Here is a 19,284-nt window from a genome sequence, read left to right as displayed (position 1 = left end):
AAGAGAGCCTATAAATGTTGTCATATGTCTTATTAAGGCTCAGAAATGGATTCCTGTTGTTACAGGGGCAGCTCAGAACTTAATACCTCACATGCAAAGGCAGAACCATTTTCATCTGTGTCCCACCTTCTACATGATCACACTGAATCCTCTTCTGCTTCTTCAACCTCCTGCAAACAAGTTTAGCACTTGTCCTTTGCTTTCTTCTTCCATCATTTGTCTGCTTTTAATTAAAAAAAAAACAACAACTAGTTGAATTTAAGGAAAGTTAGAAAGCTGTGTAAAAGACTTTATTTCTGTTTGAGAGCTTTTTAGTTTCTAGATCCTATTCACTAAAAAAAATTGAGGTCTTCTAACAAGTTATATACAACTAGTGATTAGTAGTGGTGTATGATTAAGTCAGCAGATATTGCTATCCTAAGGTGAGGAGCACTTTAAAAAAAAGATAAAAATTACCTTGCAAAGGATGCTAGAAGTCATCTAGTTAAAGAAAGCATCATTTGCTCTAGGGAGAAATAACCCAGGAGGAGGAAAACTTGGCTGTCCCTGGATGCCAAGAGAGCAAAACCACCCTGCAGATGATGTTTTTTCTACTAATTTGTTTTCAGAGCACTAAAGAAAAGCAAACAAAGTACAACAGTGTGGAAATGAGTGACTTAACTCCCCAGACACATTAGGCCACATCTCTTTCCTAGGTTCATGACTACCATTTCAAAAAGCAGAAATTGCATGGAAAATGCTTAGATTAACCTTCAATTTGGCTAGCAAGGACAGAATCTGGCCTACAGACAAACAAACATCACAAGGGATCTAGTTACAATTTCAGATTTATCTAACAATTTGTCAAAAGACAAATCCCCTAAAGAGCTGAGATCTGTTGCCAATTTACAATGCTAACCTGAATACTAATGGTTTGTTTTTCCATACCACTGCCAACATCCCCTCCTGTTGCTGGGGAAATTTGAAAGAGGAAAACAGTTGTTTGGAATTATCTAGGATTGTAATAGGCTGTGAGACAATATTAATTAAATGAAATTCTATTTTATTGATTTGGCACCACAACAACACTTGCTATTCACCTGGAATAAGAACAAGCAGACAGTGTAAAGTATATTAAGAGTAAGGCTTTTCAAGAATGGATTATGAACTGTAATTTAACCACATACAAAGATTAACAATGATGGGGAAGGCACCAATGCTGCCTTACCCCCTCAAAATGCAGGTATTCCAAACCCAAAACCTAGATAAGTCCTTTTGGAGCAGTCAGTGATGAGGCTCACTAGAATGCTACTCTCCTGATTTTACCCAAATCTATTCCTCTTCTGTTCTGGTTTTCATCTGCTCCTTGGAGGTTTTTGAATAGAAATGCAAAATGACAAGGAAAGTATCTGCTGTGTGCTAAAACAGATCCAGCAGCTAGAAAAAGCAAAAAAAACCATTATTTCATTTCTATCACTTGCTTGCCACACAATGACTTGACTAATTTTTCCTGTTCAGAGAATAAAACAACAACTTAGTGTTGACACACTGAGGGAACAGGAGCCACTGGTGGTTATTTAAGGAGCTTTCCTCCCACTCAATAGCAGCATAGCTGTCTGAGACATCTCCCCTGCTGCCAGGCCGCTGGTATGACTGGGATGCTCCCAGGATTGGCCATGGAATTGTCAGCCACTTTTAACTGGGGCCACTCAGCCTCTGCTGCAGCTCCTGCCTACGGGTGCCACCTCCCCCAGGGCTTCATTCAGTCTATTTACTATATATATTCTGAGGGAGGAAGGAAGAGGGAAAGGGCTGGAAATTCCCAGTGGGAGGTGTAACATTGTGCCTCACTCAGCAGTTGGTTTCCTCTTGCTCTGGAAAGCACTGCTGAGTTCCTAAACTGCATCCATCCACAACAGCAGTTTGGGTGATTTTACAAGATGCTTTTCCAATAAAAGGCTCTGCCAGAAGGACATTGCTACATTCATGGCAAGACTTTTCCTGTTGTGCCACACAGCTGCCTCCAGGGAGCTGCTTCATTTGGGAGTGTTGTTTTATGAAATGTCCATTTAAAACTGAAATTGAGAGCAAAGTCTGGCTGTGCCAACTTGCAGCATCCCCACATCTTCTGGTCTGAAAGGCCAAGAAAGGTCCCTTTCTCTTGCTCAATTGAGATATTTTCTTTTTTGTAATTCGACAGAGTTCCATCTCATTCCTTCTTCCTCCCACTCCACAGAAAAACATTCCCAGTTGTTGCTGGCCTGTATTGGCTGTCAGACAGCTGACTGCTTGGGTTACACAGGGCTGTATTGTATCCCTGCAGGACCCAGGCACACAAAGGGGGATCAGGGCTCACTGCTGGGCTCTACCAGCACACCAGGTGCTGTCTTGAAGTTGGAAATCCCAAGACAACAGGCAGCTCCTCTCAAAACATTCTCTCTTGAGCCTCACAAAGTACAAACTGCTCGAAATCAGCTACTCAAGCTACCAAAACTCATGGTGAATTTGTACTCACTCTGACTCAGCCTCTTACAGCAAAGGGATCCTGTCTACTGTCTTTTGTCCAGGTACTGGAAGTTAAAGCCACTCCAAAGCTTTTGGCAGCTTGGGAGATCTTTCAGTTTCATTTCTACTACTTACAGCAGTTACCTATGGCAATGCTGTATTTTGAAGATATTTAAATGACCACAGCTCTCCTCAGTAGAGTAGTGAGAAAGCAAAACATTCACCATCCCATGCAGATCCTGTTTCCAGCCAAGGGCTTCTCTACCCCACCCTTATGGACACCCCTTATTTACTACAAGCCAGTCAGCCACTGCCAGCTTCTGGAGAGGCCACTAAACCTGCCCTTCAGGGCAGCTCTCTTCTGGAATTCCAAGCTGCTGTGATTGGTACTTCATTTGCAAATTTCTTTGGAAAAAGTACCCTTGAGGCAAACTCCAAGTCATGCCTCAGCCCAGGAGCTGCTCCTTGGCAAGCCATGGAGCATCCAGAGGCAGATCCCATTAACTCCTGACTGAAAGCTGCTGTGCTTCAGGTTTAAAATGGGTTTTTAGCTTAGAAGGACTTTGCTTAGAAGAAACAGGAGCTAATTAATATTTGAAAGTTATTTGAAGGGTCTTTAGAATTAATGACATGTTTCCTGTTCATCTACATCACTGCCAGAAACTGTCTTCTCACTATTTTCAAGCTACTTTAAGCACTTAAAAGTCAATGTGACAGAGCTGCTGCTGCTTGGAAGTAACCTGGATAGGTTATAGAGCTGAGCAAGTGCCAAAACTGTCAAAAATAGCGAGGCAAGGAAATATGGACGACTTATTGCTTTGGGAGCTAAGTCTCTAAGTCTAAAACACACCACACATGCATAACCATGTTCAATTTTTTAAAAGCCTTTATGATCAGTCCCTGATAAACTGACCCAAGAGGTGTAAACTGGAAGCACCCTGCACACTAAGTTCCTCCAGCAAGGATGCTGAAGTTCCAGCACGATGCATCAGCAGAGGCTGTGGGACCAACACCCCTTAAGGTCATGCTTTCATCATGAATAGTGCCCCAAAAAGGGAAAGCCTCTGAACAGCACCCAAATCAATGACTGATAGACAAAAAATGAGAGCCTGGAGAACATCCAGCAGGGACCTGCATAAAGCAAGATTTTGATTTTTTTTCTCTAAAAAGATCAGTGACTTAAACACACAGGGTCACACCTTGTGCTCTGACGCCAGAGACTGAGTAATGGCAAACATCAAATAGCTGTGAGCAAATGCAGTGAGGGGAATCAGCCCTCAGAAGGACTGACTAATCTGGGATGGTTCTCCTCTTCCCAGCAACGTCAAACGTGCCTGCTCAGTAAAACTGCCACATCTGAATTGGGTCTGATGGAAATGCAGTGAAAGATTACCAGGGGAAGAACTTCATTCCTAATTTCTACAAAACCAGACTAACAGATTCATTGGCAGAACCAGATTCTGAACTTCATTCCTAATTACTACAAAACCAGACTAACAGATTCATTGGCAGAATTAGATTCTTTGGGCACAAATATTGGTCTCTTATGACAAGTTTCCATCCATTCAGCCTTATCACATTGCTATTCAGATGTCTAGGATACAAGTAGGCAATATCCTGTAAAACTTTACTTTGAGATCAGGTACTTCCTAGATCAACTTATAACTCCTCCCTATCACAGGGGGAAAAACCTAACCAACCAACCAACCAAAAAACCCCCAAACTACTCCTCTTATTTTGAAAATTCCTAGTCAATCTTTTAGAAATTATGTATTGTGAATATTACAAGCAGATTATTTACAACAGGCTTCATACAAAAGATACATGCTGTAGAAGCAGGGTTGAAACTAAGTTACTCAAAATATGAGAGTCTAATGATTCTGTTTCTAAAGCAAGGGTAGGGCATCCTACATGATGACAGGTAAAATAGAAAAACAGGTAAAATAGAAAACTGACAGTCTTGGCTTTGTTTTTAGTGCATGAAGGTGGCTGCTGTAATCTAAGACAAATACATAAAATACAGGTTTTTCCTTTAAACTGATGAGGAAAAATAACCAGGTCTGGGTGTGGAGGACTCAAACCAGTTTTTGTGGGAGTTTTGCCAATGTCATAAGAGCTGCAAGGGTGGTACCCTCCTCTCAAAGGAAAAACACAAGTGGAAAAATGAGGCTGTGCAAAAACATGTGTGACTTGGGCAGGGGAAAAGAGGAAGGAGAACCAAGAGCACCCTGGTAGGGCACAGAAAAACCCCCTGGTCCATAAAAGCATTCTGTATTTTTAGAGGGATGTGGCACTCACACAGGCTCAGAACTCTTCCCCTGTGAAGACACATTACCCTGACAACCTGAACGGGGATTTGGAGCCCTTCCAAGCAACACTAGACAATTATGAAAAGAAACACCTCCACCACCTCCTAACCCTAATTAAGGTTCATAAACTGAACCTTCTGCAGCTGTTGGGATTCCTCTCCTGCTTTTGTCTGGAGCTTTGGGGTGGGATCATGGTGCAGACACATGTGCTGGCTGTGCAGCTGTCTCTGGAGGCAAGGACCAGGCATTCCTCCTCGCAATGAGGTGTGCAGGCACCTTTTTTTTCAGATTTAAAGTTGCATGAGGGCTACCATACAAAGTTGAGAGGGCTCACCTGCCACCCACTGATTTTCTTTTTAGTCAAGAGGCAGTCAGGAAACAGCAGCATGAGTATTTCATCCCAAACTGTGAGGTTTGCTAAATCTGGATCATTGCTTTCTAGATTTGTCACAAGAGGCAATGATGTTTTTCCACTGAGAATATGAATTCTAGTAAGATTTATTTCCAAGCTCTCTAGCAGGTAACCATCTCCCCTGCTCAGGTAACTAAACAGTAAGATCCACAATTTTTGCTGAAATGTTTTATGAGCAATGAAAGGATGGAAGAGCAGGAGGATGTATTAAATGCCAGACCTCTGCTGGGGCTGTACCTGCTTTGTGGGTGACTCCTCTCACTGCTGCTAACCAGGCTCTACCCAGCAGTAAATGCCTATTCTCAGACACATTAAATTCACAGCCCACACAACATTCTCAGTCAGGGCATGCTAATATTATGGCTTGATACTACACAGGATATTTTTGTAGCACTTGATATATCGAGTGTCTGCAGTTTTGGTATTTTATTCTTTTGACAGCCCTACAGAGTAGTAGGATAAATTTGTGCTATGAAGGAGGTCTAAAGCAAAGCAAAAGTAATTTCCTAAATATCTGGAAGCTATGGCAGAGCAGGACTCAAGTTGGTGTTGATCAGTGATCCTTCCTAAAGTGCAATACTCAGTGTGAAGGTTTTGTAATGAAAGCTCTTTCATTACAAAACCTTCACACTGAGTATTGCACTTTCTATCTAACTAATAAATAACACTTTCAATCAAAGTCATGAAAGACTCTGAAAACAGCTACTGTCCCAACTACTGATGTTGCCTAAACAAAAACTCCTACTCTTACTCACACTAATGAAGTAGGATTAAAATAAACAGCTTTGAGTTCAAGCATCAAAAAAGGTTAAAAAACCTGCCATGGGGCAAAGCATAAAAGAAAGCCTCTATAGTCAAACTTGGAAAAACTTGGAAAGGGTGTTGCATCCATAGTCCTGCTAGAGATGTGCTGCATAAACCATCTTGTGTGCTCATGCCTCACTTATCTGTGTGACCAAATAGTCTTTCTTTTATAAACTGACTACTCTGCCAGTGACAAAAAAAAAAAAAAATAAAGTTAACTGTTGTGGAAAATAGTTTTCCTAACTGCAGAGATTTTTCCTCATGCTAGTATCTTATATATATGTGTGTATATATATGGAGAGAGACAGAGAGATGGTACCTTCATAGGGAGAAGCTATTTTCTCCAGTTCCTGCACGTCTGTATTCCTGTTCTAGAGCTGACACCTTTTGTCAGCAAAGCCAAAGAATTTGGGAACAAATTAGGAGCACACAGTCAGAGAGAAAGACATTGTGCATCACCTGTCTCATTTTCAGAATAGATATGGCTCCAAATAAGACACCAGCTGAGTAAGAATGCTAAATGCTCTGAGGAAAGGGAATTTTTCTTCCTGCTTAGTCACCAGCATAAATTCCTGGACATTCAATTCTGTTTCCCCTTAAACCTCAAGCACCCTCATGTCACACATATTGTCCATGGAATGACACTTGTTCCCAACACAGGGCCACTATCTAATTTCTGAAAGCACAGGAGCAATCCTTGGAGTTGCAGCCTTCACTTTGGTGTATGAAAACAGCAAATTCTATGTACTAAAGCCCACTTCTCTACTAACTGTGAACTGAGGTGATGTTTGCCTAACAGCCTTTATTAGGTTTCAAACATTACAAGCCCACCTCCCTGCAGCTCAGGGGGTAACTGTGTGATGAAGAGTATTTTTCTGTGAGAGGAAGAACAGATGGGAGGATGTAATAAACCAGATGCCAAGGCTGAAATGCACCTAAGATCTCAACTTTGTAGCAAGTTAGGAGAGTTTGTGGGAGAATAAAAGGGCATCTACAGCATGCCAGAAGTCATGCCTCTGCTTTTGCATGAGAGTATGCAAGAGAGGAAGCCTGCCTAGGTTGCATTTTAAACAGGTTTACATATCTCCTTGGTAGGAGTCTGGTTTAGGACTGATTAATGAGTTTCTTTCAGCATGGCCTTTCACTGGCTTGTATTAACACATGACTTTTAGAAAAACACACCTGCATCCCAGTTTAGTGTAACAACTCAGCAGCCAATGGCTAACCCCACTGCTGTGTCAGGTGATTTTATGTTTTGGTAATTACCTGCCCTTAACACCAGGTTTGGGGTGTCCTTGCAGAGATCCTGTTTCCCAGGCACCAGCCCAAGTGCACGAATGCTTCACTGCAATTCCCTTTGCATTTCCCCACTGCTGGGCAGCCAAAGCCATTACTCCACAGTTCTCCCTCTCTTTTAATTCACTGGAGCTTCAGTCTCTTTATGGATATTTGAGAGATAACACTGAGCAAAGTGCAGTGCTTTGGGATTCCTTTTCAAGTCCAACAATTAATACAAACATTACCCTTCCCTTGGACCTATTACTACACCACAAATGTTTTGAAATACAGGCTAGAGCCACAACAAACACATTTCTCCAAAGCCTACAGGATGAGACACGAGTGTATGACTGAACATTTAATTTAGCCTGCAGACAGCTTTCCTGGGTTTGTTTGTGCCAAAATTAAGTCTAAACAGCTCCATAAACCAAGCAAGCATAATTGTAATTTTACAGATGAGAAGTGCACAGAAGCAAAGAGAAGTGATTCTTAATTTGAGTGCTCAGATTACCTAGCAAAAGTATCAGATTTAATGTCCTTTCATGCACGAAAGCTGTCTGCATGCTTGCACATAAACAAGTTGGGAAACTTCCCTTGCTGGCAGATGAAGTTAACTTAGGATAAAGCCCAACAGAAACAAAACAACTAAAAGGGAAACAGCCCAGCTCTTAATGGCAAAAACAAAATAAACATGTATTGTTACATCTTAATACAGCCACATCTGCCTTTTGCTGTGTGGGTCCTGCCTGCTTTCATAACCCAACCCTTACTTAAAGCGCTGCACTGTAACACGGTAATGTTAAATAACACACCCCACTTTTCTTAGTGGAAAAAACCTTTTAGCAAGGGATAAGTGAAGGCATTGGAGCACCCTCTCGTGGCAGGCTGAAACAGCGTTCGGAACGAGCAGCTGAGATCAATCCTTCTCCCTTGTTAGCTGAAAATTTCAGAGTTTACACCGAGCCCCCACCTGGGGCAGAGCAGGCACCGGGAGCCCAGCTGAGCTTTATTCCAGAGCCAGGCTGCACCTAGGGGCAGCTCCAGGCTTTGCCACCGAGCAGGAAATGAGAACCAAGGAGTTTTATTGAGCAGAAATGCTGCCATGGCACACAGAGAATGTCCCTGTGCCTCTGCTGTCACCGTGCCTGTGTGTGCATGGAAAGGAAGGCACGTGCCAAGGGTCTGAGCCAAATGCAGCTCAACCCTCTGACAACACAGGAGATGGAATATTACAGGCATACATTTGAATATACAGGCATATTCAAAACAAGAATTTGAATTTCTGCACAAAACTATAGCCAACCTCAGCTTTGACAGACATAAACCCTGTGGTCTAATTCAACTTTTTAAAGCACATCTGTATTTCTAACTAAGTGCAAGAATTACCACACAAACAATTAGTCTGATTTAGAGGACAGTGCCTTCTTTAAGTACATTTTACCCCTAAAAAACTCAAATAGATTTATTTATGATGACCTAACAGTGAAAACATTTTGTAACAAAGAGGGTGTAACAAGGGTTCAATCTGCTGGATTTTTATCCCTTGGGATAGCTATGGCAGGCCAAGCCACTCCAATCAGCATTTGGGCACCTACTGAGTGGGCAAAGCAATCCCAAGGCATCTAATGCACCTCTGGAAGAAAAAAAATATTAAAAATTGGCTTGTTGTTCTTCTGTAGTTAATATTGGACTCAAATGTATTAATTAGTAAAAAAAAATATTACAGTTTCTTCTAACATGAAAAATCAGCCCCTTCCCCACATCTATGCTTCAAACCTTATATCCCAGGGTCAAGATCCTGAATTTAAAAAAAAAAGGCTAAATACAACTTGAAACACTAACACTACAAAACCTTACCATTTCCCTATTTATTCTAAGGATCCTCTGTAGATAAAGGCTTTTTAACATCATAAAGTCCCTCTGCTTTCTCTATTTATTCCAACATCAAATGCTGTAGACCCAACAAACACAACCCTGAATAATGAGCACACAATTGATGAGCAGTGCAGAAGTATTTGCTGTGCTCCAGTGAGTAATGAGGCCAGAGCACAGGTTCCACAGTGCTATTGATCCCTCAGCCCTGCTCATCCCTCCCCAAGCCCAGGCCTCTCCCTGCCTCAAAGAGATGCCAGAACCTCCCCAATCCCTGCTCCTCTTCCCAGGCACGAGAGGAGAGCACAGGAATCCTGCAGAGAGGTGGCTCTCACTATTTTAGTTTTAATTTCTATTTTACTGCCACAAATGATAAAGCTCATCAGGCTAACTTGATGCCATTCAGGTCAGTGAAAAGCAGGTTTGAAAACAAACCAGAATTGAGAGATATCATCATAAAATAATCAAAAAAAAAGCACTTTCAGAGCACCTGTTCAAGGTCCCACCTCCAGCCCAGCCTTTATAACTTGATCAAGGTGCCACTGCGAGAGCAACTTTACCAACACTCTTATTAAAAACAACAATATTCCAAAAAGCACACAAAGGACATTCAGCAATTCACAGTTCAAGTTGTAAAAACTCCCTATTTTAACTTTAGAATCTAGGAACTGAGCCTGAGAGGTGCCACTTATTAGACTGACATTTATTTGTCAGTTTATAGATGAAAAAACTTAACTTACAAGACAAAATGAACCACAAATCAGCTCTCAGACAATGGATGCTGTTTCTTTTTCTTGTACTGAAGGGAATGGTGAACATAGAAAAAGCCTTACAATTCAAACTTGTCTTCTAAGAAAAAATTGCATTAAACACAAGCATTAAGTCCATGTTTGTGCAAACCAGTCAGGCCTGTATGACCTTGAGTTCTGCTGCACCCAGTGACCTACTGGAAGAAGGAAGCTAGGTCACTGTTCAAAACACCTTCAAGGTTATTCACATTTCTTAGAGTGCATTTCCTTCTTCCTAGATGACCCAATTTGTATCAATTTTTAAAAGATTGGCATAAAAAGGCTTTTTTTACTGCTAAAGAGCAGTACACTTTCATTAATTGGCCAGTTTTGACAGATTGCTGGGTGGGAAATAACACTTTAAAATTTCTTTTTTTAAAAAACCCTTTAAGGCTAATCTAAATAATCTTTCCAATTTCCTTCTATTATTAAGCAATTTTCACAAATACCATTACAGCTGTACCTTAGCTCTACTTCTGCTCTTGGCTTCCCTAAGCAGCAGCCCAAAATTGATATTCTCATCAGTCGTGCAGCCTCCCACGGGTTTCTGAATAGCAGCAGCAAAACTGAACAGTCTTGTTAACTCTGTGACACTGCTGGTTAGCAAAAGCAACCCTGAGCAGCCAAGGCTTGGAAATCATCTGGAGAAACTGAGCTGACCTTGCAGCCTAAGGAAGGCCTCATTATATTCATTTACACTCCAGCTTGGGTTTGAAGGGTTATCTTCACAATCCAGGGGATATGAAATTCAAATGTACAAATATTTGGGGGTTTTGTCTAGAAAACAGATCTGTGCTCTGTAAACACCTTTTAGATCTCTGATATTTAGGGTTAATGTAGGAAGTAATAGCAATCTACTTGGATATGATAATATTTAAACAAGCTCCTAGCCCAGGCCAGATCTGTGATGGGGAAATGTCTCTTCACTTTGCAGTTCCTGTAGGTTTTGGTGTGTTTGCTGAGGAGCACCACTCTCTGCTGTTCACTTTTTGAAAAAAATGAGTCTAACTGAAAACACAATCTGAAAAACAGGAACACCTCATAGTTTATGCTACATGCTCCAAAATGTCTAATATTTATATAATTTAGCCAAGATTCACATAATTTCTTTCAACCAGAAGGAAGCCTGAAACCTGTTTCAAAATTAGCCATGGTGCTGATCTCAGCTGAGATGACAACAAACAGGAATAGCCAAGACATGGTTGATGCTTTGTTGTTGGGATTATCACTAGAGAAACAAAGGAGAAATGGACATGGAGGTGCACAGAGTCACAAATCCAGAATGTTCTCATCCTCTTATCCTATAATTCAATTGCTAACTTGACCCAAAAGCAGCAGGAGATGGTTCCTATGCCTTTGCCATATATAGCTTATAACAAGAAGCAGCTACATCCTTTTCACTTATAATAAATAATAAAGCCAAGAAAACATCAAATAAACCAGGAAAGAGGCCAAGATCCAACTCAGCAGCATTATAAATGAAAGGATGAGGCATGCTGTCCTATAGAAAAATGAGTGTTCCTTCATTTAAGAGCTACTTTTCTTACATAACTGTAGTCCCAATTCTTGCATCACTATTGTCACAGAAAATTTTCAAATTAATGTAAGTGAAGCTCCATGTTTATTAATACATGTAGTTATTTTTAATTAAGTCTCTTAGTAAGATTAAGATTCTAAGGTTAATGGTAGAAGAGGAGAGGAAATTCTTGAAAAAGAAGAAGTATGTTTAACAGACCTCTAAAGAGCACCAGAAGATTGAAATAAAACTAATTTAATTTTTAGTGAAGTATTTCTGTAGGTCTTTGTCTCCCCTTCAAAAAAGGCAAAGTTATTTCAGGGCTGGTTTCTTTTTTAAATTGTTCTGCTGAATTAACTGGTACTGAAAGCCACCTATTAAAAAGTTAATTTACACCCAGCTACAGGCAAGTAATCATAGTGAGAGATGCTCATGTCTCTACAGAGAGCCCACAAAGCACAGGCAACTTCCTAAGCAGAAATGGGTAACAGAACGAAGCTTTGTTGTTGTGGTTTGCAGCGTTACCAACAGGAAGCCTCAATGGTTTTGTAAGTGCCACCTATTCCAGAGAGAACAATCTCTATGGGTAATACCCAAAGAAATACTTTAAAATAAAGTATTTCATAACCACAAAGCCAGAGAAATGTGAAGGATGATGCAGTAAGGTGAGAAAACCGTGACCTCAGAGCCAGCAAGTCAGTGCTGCTGCACCTCAGCACAAGTTTTCTTTCTTGCTGTGGGGAGGGAAAGAGGCTGCCCCAACAACCCAGAGAAATATTTCTGTACCAGTCAATACTGTGCTGAAGGCTGCTAAGGAGGAAATTCTGTGCCTCCATTGCAGATTGACTGCAGAGCCAGCCCTGGGGCCACTGGCACTGCAAGCCTTGTGGCACTGCAGTTCCAGGCTGCTGAAGCACAGCCAACGGACTGGGGATCTGGGACACCAGGCTGGACACAGGGTGCACCTGAGGCTTTGGGCTGTGCTCATCCATCCATCCCTGAAACACAACCAGGTGAAAATGAGCTCTGCCAGCCACCACACAAAACCCAGCTCTGCTACTTTGAACAACTTCCCCACTCATCCCTACTGGAGTGAGTACAGAGTTCTTGGTTTGTATTAGCTGGATTTTGATAGTTTCTTAAGGCTGTAAATCAGCCAGCTGTCAGCAGTACTTAGAAGGCAGTTTATGGATAGTAAGTATCCTGGAAACATTAAGTTGTGACAACTAAGAGAAATGAGCTAGAATAAATCATGCTAAGGATCTCTGGCTTTAGCTGTAAAACAAAGATCTACAAGTACAGCTTGACTTGGGCAAGGACTGGCCTGCTTTAGGAACAAACAAACACGATATATGCTGCAGTGGGTCACAGAGCAGGTCACTCCTCCTGAACACAGAGAAAACATGGTTTTCTTACTGTCCCAGAATCCGCAATAAGCACCAGCCATGAAATATTCCTGAAGCCAAGCCTGCTAGAGCATCTCCAGGAGACAGTCCAACTCTCTCCACTCTAATTCTGTGAGCTGGTGATGCCACTAGATTAAAATAGGATGGTTTAAGACACTTGCAGTAATTTGTTTGTAGTGTCCCTGTTCATTTCCCACCGATTTGTTCACTTGGCCATGTCCTTAATTCCAAAAAAAATCCCACAAATTTTTTTTTGCAAAACATTGCACTTGCAAGCAATAGCAAGTTTGTGAAATATTGCTAGAACAACTTGTACCACACCATCTGCTACTTGGGGAGAACTGAGAAGTTAGAGATATGTCTGGGCTTTGAAATTTGATTTTTAAGTTGATTCTGAGTAAAAAAATTTTGAGGTAACTTCATTTCAGTCTTACCTTCTTCAGACTGTGTTCCCTGCCTATGTGAAAAGAATTAGATCAGTAGTCAGTATTATATTGTCCCTTCCAGCTGGTAGCCTCCTGTCTTTTGCAAAATTCATTACAGAAAAATCCCAGCTTAACACAAGGTATAAAAATCAATATTTAATGCAATGGATCTGCAGGAATAATTTAGATATCATGGAGAAGGATGCAATAGAGAACACGCCTACAAATTCATGTTCTACAAGGGATGTTCCCCTAGACACTCAGCTGAACTGTCCTTTATTCCCCAAATAATTAGTTAAGAGTTATTTATACATTGTGGTCCCACAAGATTTCTGATTTACAGTACAAAAAGCCAGGCACTGAATACAGTGATTATATTCCATCTGCACAGGGCATTTACTGACAGGAAAGTCTGTGGGCAAGTAGCTCTGGCCTGAGCTTGCTGCATTTCACTGGGATGAAGAATAAAGAACATTTTAGGCAGCCCACAAAGTGCAGTTGTTAAACTGACCCTATTTTCTCTCCTTCTTTCCATTTTCCTCTATCCAGCTTTTCAGTTTCAGAATTTCAAAGGGACAGTGTTATTTATGCTTCTTCCTATTTTAGAATGTTTTTATCATGTGTCATAGCACTCTGACTGCCTTAGGGGAGCTTTAATGATAATTTTATTTTTAAAAGTATAGGCTTATCTAGCCTGACCTTGATGCACATAATAAAAGGTTGCTAAACTCCTCCTCTAGAAAACAAAACAGGGAACAAATGTCCTGTGCCTGCTGGATCAAAAGCTCAAGTGTGGCAGAGCCTTCCACTACCCCAAAATATATCACCAAGGCAACTGCAGCAGTATTGCAAACAGGTATTGCAAAGGCTTCCCAGCCAGGATTTAAATAATCTGATTTTCCTGCAGTATGTGCTCTACAACACTCAGCAAGTCTTTTTGGAGATGAAAAGCATGCTAACACCATTCCAAAGAGTATCTTGGTACAGGAGGCTGTTATCAGTGCTCTTCTGAAAGAAAATTACAAGTGTCAGTGTTCAAAGGTCAAAGCAGCTCAGTAGAGTCCGTGCAGCTTGGAAGTTGTTGGTTGTTGTTGCTTGTTCCCCTTTCCTCAAACACATTTCTGAAAGGGTAAGGAGATAACTGACTTCCCTCTTCACTCTCCTGGTCCTTCTCCAGAAGGGAAAGCTCACTCTGTAGTGCAAGCACTTCTTGTCTTTGCTGGTTGCACTGATCTGCAAGAATTTGGTTGTACTTCTGCTCACTGCAGCTCTTCCCTCTCGAGCTGTGGCACTCGTGAGTTCCAGTGGAGTGCACGTGGCAGCACCAGTTTGTACAATCCTCATGTTCACACTCACCCTTCCTACTACACCAACAGCAACCAGCATGCTTACAATCCCCAGCCTGCTTCTGTGAGTCACTGACAACATGCCAGCAATGCTCACAAAGGGGTGCTTTAAAGGGCTAACTGCAGAAGATTGCAAATTCCATTATTATCTTCTTGCATCCTGGAGAACTCCATAACTAATGGAATCACATGAGGGTATCAGCTTGCTTAGGAGTTTTCTGCTCAATGTCACACACAGAACTCAATACCACAGTGAGCTGAGAGCCCCAGCAGCCCAGGTGTCTGTTCTCATGATGGAATAGTGGGGAGCCACAGTGCAGATCCCTTGCTCTTTCCAGAAAACATCCTCAAATTCTTTGTTCCAAGTGCCTCTCCTGTAGAGCTTCTGCCACACAAACCATAACCCAGCAAATAATCATGGGACAGACTGGCTCTACTCAATCTCTTGATTCTCAAGGACATCTATGGTTCAAATCAGCTGGGTGAAAATGTTTGTCTCAGATTTCCAGTAGCTTAGCAAAGAGGGTTTTAATCTTCATCCATTTGAGTCAAACTGCTCTTCAAAATCCTGTAGCAAAACAGGTCTGAGGCTGAAAACATTGTTTATTTCCATCCTTTTCATAAACAATCCAGAAGAAGCAACCCCTCAAAATGAAGCCTGGCAGGAGCACTCGGCAAGGTTTGCTGCTGGCACAATGTGGTAGGAAAGCTGCCAACATGAGGTAGGGATTTATAAACAGGTTGTCTTCTTCACATCCATAGGAAGGGAGAAAATCCAGCCCCATCCTGTGACTGGCTGCTTTAGCCACTGGTCCAAGAGTGCTAACCCACAATCCTGTGCTTTTGCCATCACTTTCCATACACTGTGAATACATGTCCCAGAAACAGGATGGAAGGTGGAGTTCAGAAGGAAGTTACCAGAAAAGAGGCATCTGGATCAAGTAACACCACCAGCAACCAGAGCATCTCAGCAGCAGAAGCATATGACTCACTTAAAGAAAACCTGGCTTGCTGCTGGCTAAGTAAAACAGGAGAGCAAGGTCATTAAATGAAAAATAAGAATACAAGTTGATGATAAAAAATTCCCTTAGACAAGGAGAGTCAGGATCACAGGAAACAGTTTTCTGACAAAGGAAGTGAACTCCAGATTTAGGAACATTATATGCATTTCAGTTTTTGCCCAAGACAAGTAATTAAAAAGGTACCCAACTTTATCAGCATTTGCTACAGATTATTAATATTGACTTGTTAACTCATTCCTACTAAAATGTGAATGGAATCAGGAAACAATTTAACACAGCTGAGGCATTCACCAAGATGGAAGAGAAGTTTGAAACCTGCTCTGAAACTCTCAAAACCTGGGTTGCCAAAAAGTCCCACCCCTTCTACATAATCTAACAGAATAAAAAGCTGTTTCTTGTTTTTAAGTCACACCTTCCTCTACAGTCTACAAGGAAAATAACAAAAACAATCCTAAGTACAGACCCTAAGTAAAGCTACATCCATTACCTTAGCACTGAAGCAGATAACCTAAGCAATATAAATAGTAGTGAAATTATTCTGATAGATACCATCGCTCTTATCCCAGAGCAATGTTCTTTTAATGTGGCACTGAACAGTTTTATTCAGTGTGTTGGCCTTCCAGGCTCATTCTTGTTTCTCATTCTATGGAAGACAGAGCAGAAGGACTGGCAGGGCACATAATTTGTCTTCTCGGTGTGCATGCTTGCTTCAGAAAGCTTTTCCTCTCCATTTCCCTGCCACTACATGTAAATAATTCTCCCTACTGTCTACCTTTAAAATTTAGTAGGGTGTGGGGAGGAGCTAGAAGGATGCTGAACTAAATTACTACCAAAACATGCAGCAACAACAAAAAGAAGTGCTTGAGTCAGTGTCAACTGTGTTATTGGGAAGTCACTACACATCCCCACATGCTGTAATGCACTTCCCCAAACGTCCTTTCTGTCCTTGCCTTGTAGGAGCAGGAACCAAAGAGTCATCCTGGCCAAAGCATGAGAAGACAGTTTGACATCAGCAGGAGTGTACACAGCAGTCTCTACAGCATTCTGCCCTGCTACTAAAAACTCAGACACACCCCACTGAAAGAAGTGGGGTATGTGCATGACTTCTGAGATGTCCGACACTGTGAGTGTGCAGTCTGTGATAGCAATGTTTTAGCCAAAGTGCCTTTTAACGTACAAAGATACAAAGAGTAGAACGTGAAGTTGCAATAAAATAACTCTTAGTTTAACTGTGGGTCAGGCACTCAGCAAGCATGTGCTGTTTTGGTTTTAAAGCTGATACTGCTCCCTGAACTCAAAAGCTGTGATAACACTGAGATTTTTAAGAACCAGATTTAGTGGAGTGCTCTTGTTTTGATAGATACTTACATGTCAGCAGTCACAGAAGATGATATTTACTTTTAGACTGCTGGCTGCACGTTCCTTAATCTTTTTGCTTGAGCTCATTCTATTGAGCAAAAGAAAACGTGTACTGTCAGAAGCAGCCTTACTTTATAAACACTGACAACTCTCTCTCCGCTTAAAGCCAAGCCAGCCAAGCTCTCCAGAGCTGATTCAGGTCTTTAAAATTTGAGATGCATCCGCACATCTACTCTCAACATGCTTGTCAAGGCAGACAGGTTTCAGTTGATCTTTCCTTCCAAAACTTGGCAACATCTTAACATAATGCATAAATAAGTATATATATATTTAAAAAAAAAATAATAAATATGGTTACAAAGGAGATTTGAAGGTGTGTGGGTCCTTCTAAGAGAGGTTACAGAAACGTGTACATGAAACATTTCCGGTCTCGGTTTATAGCAGCAAGAATAGAAGTGGAGAGGTAGAAACTTCAACCTAGAATCAGATGGCAGCTGTAATAGCCCAGTCAAAACGAAATTGCTCGCTCTGTCAGGACCTAGACAGTCCCACAAATGTACAACGGCAAGTCACAAACGCCTCGGCAAGCAGTCGGACAAGGCACATGTTACCTTTACCTTTGTAAACAAAACCAGAGCTCGGAATCGCTGCGGTGACAGCGACCGAACCCCGCAGGTCCCGATTCCCGGCGGTGCCACCTCGCTCCCGCCGGGGCTGCCGGGCAGTCCCGATCCCCAACTCCAGCGGGTGGGGGGGAAGCTCCTGCGAAGGCGAGCATCCCCCGGGACGTGGCGGCCGGGGCGAGCATCCCCCGGGCCGTGGCTGCCCCGCTCCCCCCGCCTGCCTCTCCCCTCCCCCAGTAAACCCACCACAACAAAAGAGGGAGGGGAGGAAGGCCGATCGCGCCCCTTTCGCCCTCGCCCCGGCCGCTCACCGTGCTGGGTGAAGACATTGAATCCTCCCTCTGCGGAGCGCCCGGCCGCCTCCCGCCGGCGGCCCGCCGGCCTGGCCGCGCTGCTCCCCCGCAGACCCCGCGGCTGCTGCTGCTGCTGCGGCGGCGGCTGCTGCTGGAGCCCCGCGCCCGGCTCCCCGACGCGGCCCACCTGCTGCCCCATGGCGGGCCGCGCTCACATCCCGCCGCTCCCGCCGCTGCCGGCCCGGCAGGCGCGTCCCGCTTCTCCCGAGGCCGGTCCCGGCGGCTCCCGCGGAGCTCCGGGCTGGGGCTCACGGGCTCGCCCCCGCAGCCCCCGCCGCCATCTTAAACCACAGAGCGCCGGCGGAGCGGGGACGGAGCGGCTCCCGCAGCCGCCTCCGGTCCGCCCAGGGAGGGGAGGGAGCGAGGGAGGAAAGGAGGGAGGGAGGAAGGGAAGCTGGGATAGAGGGAGGGCGGCTGCCCCCCCAGCCCAGACCGCCCTCCCGCGGCAGAATCCCAGGATTGTTTGGGTTGGAAGGGAGCTCTGTGGATCAGCCAGGCCCAAGGCAGGGTCACCTGGAGCAGGTGACAGGAACACGTACGTTCAGGCGGGTTTTGAATTTCTCCAGAGAGGGAGACTCCACGCCCTCCCTGGGTAGCCTGTTCCAGTGCTCTGCCACCCTCAAAGTAAAGAGTTCTCAGTCGTGCTGAGGTAGAATTTCTTGTGCTTTAGTTTATGGCCACTGCTCCTTTTCGTGTCTCTGGGCACCCCTGAAGAGTCTGGTACCATCTCTTGGCACTGCCACAGGAAGGCACGTCAGGGGGGACCAGCACGCGAAAGAATGCACATGGGCACGGGCTGAGGGACAAGAGCCTCCCGGGTGACTCGCCAGGTCACCCCAGGAGAGACCTCGCATCTTGGCCGTGAGGGCAGCCCAGGAGAATCACAGAATCTCCTGAGATGGAAAGAACCTCTTAAGTCCATCTCTTGGCCCTGCACAGGACAGCCCCAAGAACCAAATCTGAGACTGTCATCCAAAATACTTCTTGAACTTTGTCAAGCATTGGCCGTGGCCTCAAGGCTGCCCCAGTCTGAGCAACACTGTCCCTTTAGGCTACAGCCGGGCTGGTTTGCCTGCAAAGCTGAGCAGCACGAGGGTAAAGCCAGGGCTGTGTGCCCAGCTGTGGAAGGGAGCCACGATGGGCTTGTCCTAAGCTGTGCACAAGGAGGTTGTTGTAGACAGGTGAGGGGCGGCCTCTTCTCCCCAGCAACCAAGGACAGGGCAAGAAGACACAGCCTTGAAGCTGTGCCAGGGGAAGGCCAGGTTGGACATTAGGATTAATTTCTTC

General features: G+C 43.5%; 1 protein-coding gene across 1 annotated transcript in view; it reads right to left on the bottom strand.

Moving 5' to 3' along the window:
* ABL2 (ABL proto-oncogene 2, non-receptor tyrosine kinase) overlaps positions 1-18,307 on the bottom strand; it is a 45,288-nt gene extending 26,981 nt beyond the window's left edge. Inside the window, exon 1 of the mRNA XM_064719857.1 lies at positions 17,956-18,307. Within this exon, the coding sequence (XP_064575927.1) occupies positions 17,956-18,136 (181 nt within the window). The 5' untranslated portion in view covers positions 18,137-18,307. The remainder of the gene's footprint in view (positions 1-17,955) is intronic.
* Positions 18,308-19,284: the final 977 nt, after the last annotated feature.

Source organism: Zonotrichia leucophrys, chromosome 8, assembly GCF_028769735.1.
Source record: "Zonotrichia leucophrys gambelii isolate GWCS_2022_RI chromosome 8, RI_Zleu_2.0, whole genome shotgun sequence".
NCBI lineage: Eukaryota > Metazoa > Chordata > Aves > Passeriformes > Passerellidae > Zonotrichia > Zonotrichia leucophrys.
This window is presented reverse-complemented; position numbering and strand designations above follow the sequence as displayed.